Source organism: Dromaius novaehollandiae, unplaced genomic scaffold (genome assembly GCF_036370855.1).
Source record: "Dromaius novaehollandiae isolate bDroNov1 unplaced genomic scaffold, bDroNov1.hap1 HAP1_SCAFFOLD_41, whole genome shotgun sequence".
Lineage (NCBI taxonomy): Eukaryota > Metazoa > Chordata > Aves > Casuariiformes > Dromaiidae > Dromaius > Dromaius novaehollandiae.
Genome location: NW_026991492.1, coordinates 1,502,990 through 1,515,315, shown reverse-complemented (window position 1 = coordinate 1,515,315; position 12,326 = coordinate 1,502,990). Strand labels below are relative to the sequence as shown.

Here is a 12,326-nt window from a genome sequence, read left to right as displayed (position 1 = left end):
TCAGGACTCATAGTAGAAATGCCAAGGATTTCTACCTTTGAGGAACACTCCCCAGGGGTGACAATACCATCTAAAATAAAATATAAAATCCCAGAAACTCTCTTCCTCAAACATCATTCTTTAGAATGGGGGGAGAAGACGGTGAAAAGCCCTTCTACACGATGAGTAGTTTTCACCTGACAGAAACTGTGAGTGTCAGAGCTCGTCACCTCCATTCCCCTGTGCGCGCTGCTGCACAGCAGGACTGACTCCTCTGGAGCTCATGGGCAGAGGCCCCTGCTTCTCACAGCAGCACACTGAGCCAGTGCAAAGTGGAGCTCAAGCAAGGGAGCTGCACAAAGATCCTCTCAGTAAAGAGAGAGGCAATGTGGGGGGTTGTATGGGAACTGCAACAACTGGAGGCTTTTTGCTTGAAGATTCTCTCCTAACTGCTCCATGTCTTTTCTCCTTTGCACAGTCCCCCATGCCTGGAGATAGCAAAATCTCCAACAGCAGCTCCTTCAACGAGTTCCTCCTCCTGCCATTCTCCGACACACGGGAGCTGCAGCTCTTGCACTTCTCACTCTTCCTGGGCATCTACCTGGCTGCCCTCCTGGGCAATGGCCTCATCATCACAGCCGTAGCCTGCGACCACCGCCTCCGCACCCCCATGTACTTCTTCCTCCTCAACCTCTCCCTCCTTGACCTTGGCTCCATCTCCACCACTGTCCCCAAATCCATGGTGAATTCCCTCTGGAACACCAGGGCCATTTCCTACTCAGGATGTGCTGCCCAGGTCTTCCTCGTTTTCTTCTTCTTTGGAGGAGAGTATTCTCTCCTTACAGTCATGGCCTATGACCGCTGCATTGCCATCTGCAGACCCCTGCACTATGGGACCCTCATGGGCAGCAGAGCCTGTGTCAAAATGGCAGCAGCTGCCTGGGCCAGTGGTTTTCTCTATGCTCTCCTGCACACTGGGAACACCTTTTCAATACCACTCTGCCAAGGCAACACAGTGGACCAGTTCTTCTGTGAGATTCCCCAGATCCTCAAGCTCTCCTGCTCAGACTCCCACCTCAGGGAAGTTGGGCTTCTTGTGGTTAGTGCCTGTTTAATCTTTGGATGTTTCATTTTCATTGTGGTGTCCTACGTGCAGATCTTCACTGCTGTGCTGAGGATCCCCTCTGAGCAGGGCCGGCACAAAGGCTTTTCCATGTGCCTCCCGCACCTGGCTGTGGTCTCCCTGTTTGTCAGCACTGCAATGTTTGCCTACCTGAAGCCTCCCTCCCTCTCCTCGCCAGCTCTGGATCTGGTGGTGGCTGTTCTGTACTCGGTGGTGCCTCCAGCAGTGAACCCCCTCATCTACAGCATGAGGAACAAGGAGCTCAAGGAGGCCCTGAGGAAAGTGATTTCATGGACATTTTTCAGCAGTGGTAACATTGCCAAAGCTCTCCACAAATGACTCCCACGGTATCCAATACCAGGACTGAGCATTGTTTGTTCACTATTGTTACTATGATTAGCAGTATTTGTTATCATGTTGCTGTGAAAATGCTTGGATTCATTTGACCTTTACTGAGACTGCTCTGTCTCCCCTGGTGCCCACATAAAATTGTGTCCAACACTGGGTCAGAGCTGACTCCCTCACAGTATCTCTGAAATAAAGTAGGTTCTTTCTGGTACAGAGCTTGAAGGCTGGGCTTCCTCCAAAGCTGCTGTCAAGAATAGGCCCAAGGAAATCATGACCAAAGGGGCTGCTGCTGGTGGGGTTCTCCATGGGTTCAGGAGCAAAAAGCTCATGATCATGTAATGATCTCTTAGAGACCACGGCTGGATTTAGGACTCCCCCATCAGTGTCCAGTGACAGTGGAGGGGATGAATGGTCACAGATTCACATAGCCAGAGCTGTGCCACATGTTAAAGCACAGTGTCTGATGCCTGTCCTTCTGGAGGGGAAGCTGGAGGTGCCCGGAGAGCTCAGAAGATCTCCTGGGACAGCATGTTCTATGGGTGGGCAGTGAGAGGAGCCTCACAAAGTGAGAGGTCCACCAAGGTGGAGTCAAAGATAAAGTGCCAGCACAAGGTTTCCACAAGCAAAGGAGAGGCAGTGGGAACGCAGCTGGCACGGGGAAGGGAGCCTGGAGAGCGTTTCATGTCACTCTCTGTGAAATACCATGGGTAGGATCTAGAAGCACACCTGGACACAACCAGCATCCTTGGAAATGCTCCACAGTCGTTGCAAGCACCTGCCACATCTGCAGTCCCCCTGCAGGGATTAGAGGCTGTGATCCTCATTTGGTTGGGTCTGCTCCCACCCTGACCAGCACGGCCAGTGCAGAGTCACCTCATGGCCCTGTGGCCTCACAGCCTGCTCATTCTGCAGAGCAGTGCCAGCAGCTTGGGGCCCTGCAGAGCAGGGGAGGGGGTGTGGGAATGGCCAGCAAGATCAGAGGAGTGACTGGGAGAAATTAGAAGGAAGTGGAACTGGGCTTGAAAGTGTCTTGGAGAGAAAAATGCTGACGTACATTAAAAAAAAACACTTTCAGAGTGTGAGTACACTAAAGCGAGCTTATGGTGTAGAGCCGAAGTCCTCACTGTCCTGACCCTCCACATCACCTGGGCAGTGCCTGAAGAAGGATTAATGCTCCCCACCCTCCCAGCTCAGAGTGCCATCGTCCCTCCTGGTGGGTGGCACCAAAAAAAAAAAAAGTCTGGAATCCTTTGTGGGAGCCTGCATTGAAGGAAGCAGGACCCAGAAGCCATTTCAGTTTGCTGCTGTCCCTCAGGCCCTGTCCCCAGCACATGACCTTGAGACAATCTCCCTCACCCTGCATGCTGGTCCTCACCCCAAAAGTCACATCCAGAAAGGGGTCCATGCCCAGCTGGAGGACCGTGTGTCCAGCTGTGACCCCCTGGGAGGACAAGTCCTCTCCTGGATCCTCTGCAGGGCTGGCAGGGAGCATGCAGAGGAGATCCCGAGGCCGTCTACTCGGCCTGTAGACCATCCTTCTCCCATGGGAGACCTCAAGCAGAGTGCTTCAGGGCAAAGATCCAGCCCAGCTGCTTGTTGCATGAACAGGGAGGAGAAGCTGTCCCAGGAAACTCCTCACACACCCAGTCCCTGGTACCAGCCATCTCCAGCACTGGCCATTCCCCATGGTCCTGGTGAGGGCTGATCTTTGAATGTGAGCAGCTCCGTCTGCCTGCTGGGCTCAGCACCTGGGTGGGGGGAATGACCACCCCGCTTGGCCTCTTTCCCTGGGCCCAGACCCCAGCAGACCCTGGAGCATGGCCTTCTGCTAACCCTGGGGGACAGGATGAGGGCTGGGCAGGGGCTGGGGACTGGTGGGAGGCTGCTGGGCAGGAGGGCCTTGGGGGAGGGGGCACTGAGGGCTGTCATGGGAACCATGCTGGGGGGACATTTCCCCACCCTGAACGCACCCTGTCCTGTGCGGTGCCTGCTCAGTGGGGCCATGGGGTCACACGGAGGGCAGCAGGGCTGGGCCAGCGCAGGGACAGGAGGGAGACAGGAGCCACGACACTCCAGAAGCTCCCGACAGTCCTGGAGGGGAACCACTGCTGCTAGCAGAGTCGGGGATTTCTCGAGGGCTGCAGCCAGCGGCACAGGCTGCCAGGACTCCCAGACCCAGCACAGGTGGTTGGAGCCCAGTAACGCAGCTCACGGTGCCCTCCGTCCTGCGTCACTGTCCTCTCTCAGGCGCACTGCTGGGTGTGTCACTCCCTGCACAGGCAGGGAGAGGAGCTGCTGGAGGTCTGCTGTTCTCACCCCTGCTGATCTCAGCTCTGCCTTGGTGTCAGCCCACAGGCTCTGCCCTGGCTCATGTTATGTCTCCATACACTCTCCTCTGAGACCATGTAGGGACCTGCAGCACATAGCTCTGCTTGGAGCTGGCCACCACGGCCCACCTGCACGGCCCCTGGAGATCCCAGCAAGGCTGTGCTTGGAGGTGAGGCTGCGATTGTCCTTGGTCAAAGCAGATGGGATGGTCTGGCTGGGGGCCAAGGGGAGGAAAGGAGAAGAGACAACAAGGAGAAGATGCAGTAAGGAAAATTTCAGATGAGATTAAGGAAAAAAAAATAAAGAAATAACCATGGTAGTTGAGCAGCACTGGAGCAAGGCCACAGGGATTTTTAGAAACTCTCCAGAGGAAAGCACTCACCAACCTGATCTAACTGTAAAGATAGTCCAGCTCAGAGCAGATGGTGGTCCTGGAGATCTCCAGCAGTCCCTCCCAACCCAAATCCTCCAGGAGGAAGGGGCTGGAAGGAGGAGTCCTGGGCAGGGGACACTGCTGTGGGGTTGAGGCCTTGCTGGCATTTGTACTGCCTGGTCAACTCTGTCCTCAGAGTCACACAGGGAGTGAGTTCATCCTCAAAAGGAGTCTCTGCTCCATGGGCAACAGGCATCAAACCAGTGCAGAAGACTGCAGAAAAGTTCTCAGGAACATGTCAGTCATTCAGCCCCTTCGACTGCTGAGGTGTCCCCAGAGCGGTGCTTTGCATCCTGGGTCTTGAGGGCTGAGAAATCTTTAGAGCCAGGGCAGATGGGAGTCCCATGTCCTGGGCTCACAGGTTACAGGGCATGAGCAGGGCTGTACTGGCTGCAGGGAGGGAATCACTGCCTGGGGCATGAGCAGATCCCCCTCTGCCCTCCCCTCTCTCTCACATCCCGCAGCAGAGATTGTGTTTCCTGTGTTGGCCCTCCCTGCCAGGCTGAATTCCCAGCTGGAGGGAACACAGTCTTCACACTGGGGAAATGCAGCAGAGCCCAGTCTCATCCAGAGGAGTGGGGTCCCACCACACCTGCTGGGTGGCCAGAGCTGCAGGCTGCAGACCCCACGCTGTTCCCAGCAGACCTCCTGCCTGGGGCTGGAGGGTGCCCAGCAGCAAGGCAGGCATGCCTGGGGGTCTGGTGCCATGGGGGTGGTGGCCTTTGGACCAGCCTCTGTCTGTAAGGGCCTCAGGAGCTTCTCCGCCTCCATGTTAGTGGCAAAGTTAGTGTCCCAGCTTCTTCCCTCTGGAAAGCTGAGGATTTAATTCTCTGGAGAAAGGGAAAAAGGAAACCCTTTTGTCCAGGAGACTTCTACCACTCCATCAACCCTCTACTGTCTTCTCCTGCTCTATCAACCCAGAAATCCTTTGGCAAGGGCTTTTTTTTTTTTTTGTTTCTGACCCTCTTTCTGACCCTGCTGCGAGCAGCAGGTTGCACTACAGGCCTCCTGTGGCCTCTTCAACCTGAATTATCCTAAAAGCCTGTGACCTCAGGCCCTATTTCAAGCACAGAGCTAATGTTTCTGGGACAGGAGTCATTTGTGTTTTATGTGACCATCTAAAAGAAGGCAGGTGAACACCTCCTCCTCCCTGTGGACTGTAAGGGCAGCCTGGGAGGCACTGCCTCAGACTTCTCTACATCACCCTGGAAATTCTTTGCATCCACCTTTAACCACATAAAAGTCCATTGCCTGGACCCCTCCATGGTGAGGGGAGAATGAGAAGGATGTTGACAACCATCCAAGGAAAATGTGGTCTCCCTGCTCAGTGGAGCAGAGGACCTAGTGACAAAGACGGGGAAAGGATGAAGTGCTCATTGCCTCTTTTACCTCTTCTTTTACTGGTATTGTCTACCGCCAGGCCCCCAAGGCCTTTGGCAGCATCTATGTTAGCAAAGCCTCACCCATGGCAGAGGACGATGCAGCTGGGGAGGACTTTTGTCCAGTGGGCACACACAAGTCCATGGGACCGGATGGGAAGCACCCCAGGGTGCAGCGAGAAGTGGCTGGAGTCATTGCAACACAGCTCTTGATCATCTTTTAAATGTCAGGGTAATCAGGGAGGTTCCTGATGACTAGGAAAAGGCAGACCACATCCATTTTCCAGAAGGGCAATAGGGAGGATCTGGGGAACAATAAACTGGTCAGCTTCATCTCCAACCCTGGCAAGGTGATGGAGCAAATCCTCCTGAAAGCCATCTCCAAGCATATGAAGGAGAAGGGTTGGAAGAGGCAGCATGGGTTGACCAAGAGGAAATGGAAACCATGCCTGACCAACCTGATTGCCTCCTGTCGTAGGACTAATGGCTTTGTGCACGAGGGGAAAGCAGCGGATTTTGTGAACCTTCACTTTAGCAAGGCCTTTGACACAGTCCCTCGTAGTCTCCTTATAGGCAAATTGTTGAGATCTGCTCTGGATCAATGGACAATAAGGCAGATGGTAGATTGGCTGGACCATCAGGCTGAAACGCTGTGCTCAGTGGTACAAGTTCCAAGGGGCAGTCAGTTCCTTGTGGCATCAACATGTGGGGCAGGACTGTTTAACATCTTTTTAATGGCCTGGACCATGGGATGGAGCGCACTCTCAGCACCTTTGTGGAAAATGCATAACTGGAGGGAGCCCCTGAGCAACCCCATCTAGTTCCCTCTGCACTGACCGGGGGGTTGGGACTAGATGAAATCCAGAGGTCTCGTCCACCCCAAAGGCTGTGATTCAGTGAACCATTCCCTGTAAAGAGAGAAGAGGCAGAGGAAGAAGAAAGGACAGAGAGGCAGAAGAAGAGATCTGAAACATGTCGATTGAAATAAAGCAGTTCCTCAGAACAGACTTTGTCTGTTCAGAATATTGGCAGCAAATGTATTTTGATGAAGAATGTGTTTATAGGTATGGAGACTCACATAGACAGACTAATGACTCTAGTGCATGAACATGGTACTACCAAGTAATAAAAAGGAAAAAAATATTTGGCAATGGTAAAAACTTTGCAAAGTTGTTGGAAAAGATTGGAGAAGATTTCAACTTATGACTGGAATCTACTTTTTGGGCTTGATTCATCTGACAACACAGAGAGGCTACTGCTGCCTGAGATGCCCTGGGGTAGCTGTGTTCCCATGTGGTACTGGAAGTTTTTGATCTGTCTCCTACGGGGCCTTAACTTGCGATTAGGAAATGTATCTCAAAACATCTCAACTTATTTCCCTCCATAGACTAGAAAGGGAAGTCTGGACAACTGGATTAGACAGAGACTGACAGGATCTGGCATGGGGTGAGATCAGCTTCCTCCCTGTTGTCCCCTAAAATGAAGTCACACTTCACTGACCATGCAGGGAAGGAAAAGGGAGTGTGGCAAGATGTTTTCGGGACTCCTTTAAAACACCACAGTAACACAGGTATGTTGACCATCCAAAACTAGAGCATTTCCTTGAAGCTGGTCCCCTGCTTTCCTCGTCGGTTGAGAGAGCTCAACACCACAGAGTGTGACTCGCTCTGTGCAAAGAGTGGGGGGTGGAACAGAGAGCCTGGTCCTTACCCCAAAAGTCACACCCAGACAAGGCTCCATGCCCAGCTGGAGGATTGGACATGCTGCCGTGAGCCCTGGCAGGACGAGCCCTCTCCTGGTCCTCTGCAGGGCTGGCAGGGAGCATGCAGAGGAGATCCTGAGACCATCTACTGGGCCTGTAGACCATCCTCATCTTGTGGGGGGCCTCAAGCAGGGTCTGTCAGACCAAAGACCCAGCCCAGCTTGTTGTTGCATGAACAGAGAGGAGAAGCTGTCCCAGGAAACTCCTCCCACACCCAACCCCTTGTACCAGCCATTTCCAGCACTGGCCATTCCCCACCGTAGTGAGAACACCTGTGGAAGACCTGGCGAGGAGTCAGGGACTGGCAGAGTACGTGGCAGCAGGCCCAGCGTGTGAAACTACACACTGACCAAATTCCCATCATGGCCAGGCATGCATATTCCCTTTTGTCAACAACATCTAACTGCTTCCCGGACAGTAGTTTCTCAAGGTTAGCACAGCTGAGATAGGGAAATGGTTCTAGTAGATTTAAGGGGCCCTTAGGATACAATGAGTCGAGCCCTGCCTGGGCGTCCGACCCATGCATCCGACCCATGCCTCCAGCAGCCTCCCATCAGCAACCCCTCCTCACGGTTCCCGGGGCTCCTCGTGCAGTCTGTGGTGTAAGTCCTTTATTAAATCTATCCTGTTTAACCCCTTATGAACCTTGAGTGTCCCTCTCTGCTGGTATCCAACCCTCTCTTGCCTGCCTTGCGGTCACATTTGGCGTAGTCGGCAGGAGACCAGTGTGGAGATGCCTCTTTGGGTGTGAAAGGACAAGAGGGAGGCGGGGAGCCACGTTCCTGGGTGGCCACTACGGGTTGGTGGTTACCCATGGCTCGCAGGCTGGCGGGGTGAGTCGCCCCACCGCATGGCCGGAGCTGGAGAGTGAGCTGGGAGTATCCCCAGAGCGGCTCCTGGAACTGGTTTCCAAGCTCCAGCTGGAAAAAGCAAGGCTGGCAGTGTGAAAGGCGACGAGGGATCTGGGGTGGATCCTCCTGACTGCTCTCCGCACCCTGGACAAGGCGTTACTGATGCAGCACCAGGGAAATGGGCAGCTGGGAAGCGATCTCAAAGCCGCTAAGGAGTCTTGCCAACCTACCCAGGAGGTTTCAACTGCAACCACAGATGGAGCTGAGAAGCTGTAGCACCAACATGCTGTTTTGGCCACCCACATAGCAAATTGCGGGTGGTGACAGGGGGGTTAGCAAGATGTCCGTCCCCTGGCGGTGCAGGCCACTGGTGCGAAAAGTGCATTGGGATCCAGAAACTTGGGATGGGAATGTCTGCGACCCTGATGAGGCCCCCAGCTCGGAGTCAGACACAGAGCAGGAGGGGGACACAGCTGCCCGGCTGGTGGTGGAGCAGCTGCTCACTGGACCAAATGCAGCCAGTCTACAAGGGACCACAACTAGCGGTGATTTTAAAGCCTCAGAGCTGCAGGATGTGCAGGTCGCTGCAGGCAGCCGCCCTGTGAAGGGTTCTTAGAGTGGCTGTTAAGGTTGTGGGATGATGGGGCAGAGGCAGTTTATTTTACTAGAGAGGAGCTCAGCAGGATGGGGGCTCTGCCCCAGGGTCCCGGGAGAGCGCAAGGGGGATCCCCGACACCCACTGCCCCACCAGCAGCGTGCATGGAGGGGGAGCTGCCAGTGGCACAAGCAGGGTCCTGGCAGCATTGCCCCCCGTTGCACCTGCTTAGCTCCACAGCACTTGTGGACCAGTAAGGGATATATCTGCAGAGGACAGAAGCCTAGCGAGGAGTGGCAAATTGACTGCATTGGACCGTTAGCAGAGAGCCAGCGGCACAGATATGTCCTGACCGCTGTAGATACCTGCTCTGGTCTATGTACACCCACGCCTGCACCACAGCCACCCAGGCTCACACCATTAAGGCATTAGAAGTCTTGATTGGGTTATGTGGTTCCCCAATGGAAATCCAAAGTGATCAGGGCACTCACTTTCCAGGCAGTGATGTTCGGAATTGGTCTGGAGAGCGGGGAATAGCCTGGACATATCACATACCCTGCCATCTGCAAAGGGCAGGATTGACAGAGCAGATGAACAGGCTGCTCAAAGAGCAGCTGCACAGATTGTCCTCTGCTGGTACCCTCAGGGGTTGGAGCAAAAACATTCATCAGGCAACTGCCTGCCTCAGGGTCCACCCATGCCGTGGCTCTATCCCATATGCTCGTTTCCAAGGGGAATCCATAGAGCGGCCGCATGTGCTTAGAGTGCAAGGGCTGCACCCCCAAGCCTGCCTCCCCATGTGAGCCATGCCCGGGAGTGCAGGGTTGGGTCTGCAATTTCCACACAAAGAAATAACCCTGGAACTGGAGAGCCGTCATCTTGTGACTATGGGGTTGGTGGTCACCATACCTCAGGAGTATTATGGTCCCTTGGTGCCCAGCAGTAGTTTAGCTCTCCAGGGGGGTGGACATCGTTGCAGGTGTCATTGCCTTGAACCGTCCTGAGGAGGTGAGAGTTGTGATCCACTACACCGGATCCCAACCCCTGCAATGTACACAGGGAGACCAAGTAGCCCAACTGATACCTGAGCAGATAGGGGTCCCCACTAGCCAGGAAGGAGATTTCTTGCAGCCCACTCAGCATCCAGGTGGTGTTGGCTATACAGGGTGCACGATCTGACTAAACTGGAATAGTCGGAGGGGGAAATCATTGCTGATGGGCCAGGAGACACCCACCTGGTACTAATCAAAGGGGAAAGTGTCCTAGTCCATGTTCCCTGCAGAAGACTTTCACCCAGAGAACCGAGTCCTGATGAGTATGCTGAGTGGAGCCGCGACACTCCTGCTCTCCATCCTAACCCTGTGCTCTGATGGCAGTTGGGACACCGGCAAACCTGCAGTAAGTACATCGAACCCAACGAGCCTACTCCAACGACTAAGTGATGTAAAATCCGAAGAATCAGTGTGGGACAACCCCTGGCAGTGATTGTCATCATGGCTGTGGAATTGAGGACAATGGGGAAACACATTAAACTCCCGGTCTCCTGGGTGGATTAGTTTTGTGTGCATGTATGCTATAATTTACTATATATATTTGCTATAATTTAGTTGCTTGTACACCTTAGCTGTCAGTTCAGCTAGTGCCTGAAAGACATGTCCAAACCTTGCCTACACACTGGTGGCACCAACACCACGTCTCTGTCAGTCAGGGTGTGGAGGGCGGTGAGAACACCTGTGGGAGATCTGGTGAGGAGTCAGGGGACTGGCAGAGTACGTGATCACAGCCCCAGCGTGTGCTCTCTGCACACTGACCGAAACCCATCCAGGCTGGACAGGCATATTCCGTTTGGTCAACCATGTCTAGCTGCTTTGCAGCCAGGAGCTACTCAAGCTTAGCACAGCTGAGATAAGGAAAGAGTTCTAGGAAATAAAAGGGGCCTTCAGGATACACAGAGTGAGTCCCGCCTGGGTGTCTGACCCATGCGTCCAGCAGCCTCACATCAGCGAGTGCCCCCCACAGTCCCCAGTTCATTAAATCTACTCTGTTTAACCCCTCCTGAACCTCAAGTGTCTCCATACCGGTATCTGACCCTCCCTTTCCTGCCTTGTGGTCACACCATCCTCACACCCTCCCAGAAGAAAACAGCACATTTCTATTTACACTTTTCCCACAGGCCCAGGTTTTGTTTGCTTGCACCCTCGTTTGGTGTTTCTGAGATTATTGCCCTGGTAATTCCTATTTCAGCCAGCAATTCCATTACACTAGAACCTCCTTTTATTACTTGTGGTGTCCTGCAATCCCTCATGCTCTTCTCTACTTCGAGGCACCACAAGTCAGGGGGAGCCATCTGCACACACACACACACATTCACAGCTGACACAAGAGAGCTTCAGTGTGGGGGACCTTTAGCAACCTGAGGGTGTGGCCAACAGAAACCTCAGGAAGTTTTATAAGGAAAAGGGGCAAGTCCTGCACCTGGGGAAGGATAATCCCTTGCCTTAGGACATGATGGGACCTTAGCAGCTGAGGAGTGACTCTCAGGAGATGGGCCTGGGCATCGTGAGAAATGCCATACGAGCCAGTGGGGCACACTTGTTGCGAATAAGGGCAGAGGTCCATGGGCTGCATTAGGAAGAGCTTGGCCAGCAGACAAGGGGAGCCATTATCCCCCTCAACTCAGCACTGGGGTGGCCACAGCTGCAGCAGTGTGTCCCAGTGAGGGGCTCCCAGGAGCTTCTCTTGGTAGTGGGAACCAGCATGAGGAGGGGAAACAGCCACAAACTGCAACTTGGGAGGTTCAGGCTGGACATTAGCGTGAATCAATGTCACTCAAAGAGTAGTGCTGTGCTGCCAGAGATCACCCAGAGGGAGTCTGTGATCAGCCCCTGGCTCTGTGTTTCAAGGAACAGCCAGTGAGGATGGAGAGACACCAGTAAAGGGAGGGAGCTCCTGGAGTGGGAGCAAGGTGGGGAAGCAGATTTACAGTCTGCAGGGACACAGCAGCAGCCATGGGACAGTGTAGGATGGCCTGTGGTGGAGACAGTGGAGGGCATAGACAAGCCTGAGGGCCGCTCAGCCCCCAGGGGACCCCAAGAGGTGTTGTGTCATTGTCCTGCACTTGACATTACGCACCCCCACATGCAAACTGCCCCCAGGAAGAGCCCTGGGAAATGTGGGAGGAAAGGATCTGCCTTCCCAGGGGCTGGGTGTCCATCCTTGCCCATTTTGCTTGAGCAAACACATCAAGGTTGCCTTGGCATTAGAAACACCTGCACATTTCCTTTGCCTGCCTGTAGTCAGTGATGACAAATTTCTGCTCGAATCAGACCCGGGGGAGTCTTTGTTGCTCATGGCCCTTAGTGGGACCCACTAACACTCAAAGAAGCTTTGGGCTTTGTTTCTGACTTTGACTTCTGGAACATTTCATTCAGTCTGCTTCCAGTAGCTGTGGTTCATGGACTCAGCACCAAATACACCATGGAGATAACTAAAATGCAAGAAGCCCTGATGCACCATATCTCTCCCTAG

At 53.8% G+C, this 12,326-nt stretch overlaps 1 protein-coding gene across 1 annotated transcript; it reads left to right on the top strand.

Moving 5' to 3' along the window:
- Positions 1–826: 826 nt before the first annotated feature.
- Positions 827–1,345, top strand: LOC135326975 (olfactory receptor 14A16-like; the record flags this gene model as incomplete). Its single annotated transcript, XM_064504616.1, has 1 exon — positions 827–1,345. A coding segment is annotated over exon 1 (519 nt), but the record flags the coding sequence as incomplete, so codon positions are not given.
- Positions 1,346–12,326: the final 10,981 nt, after the last annotated feature.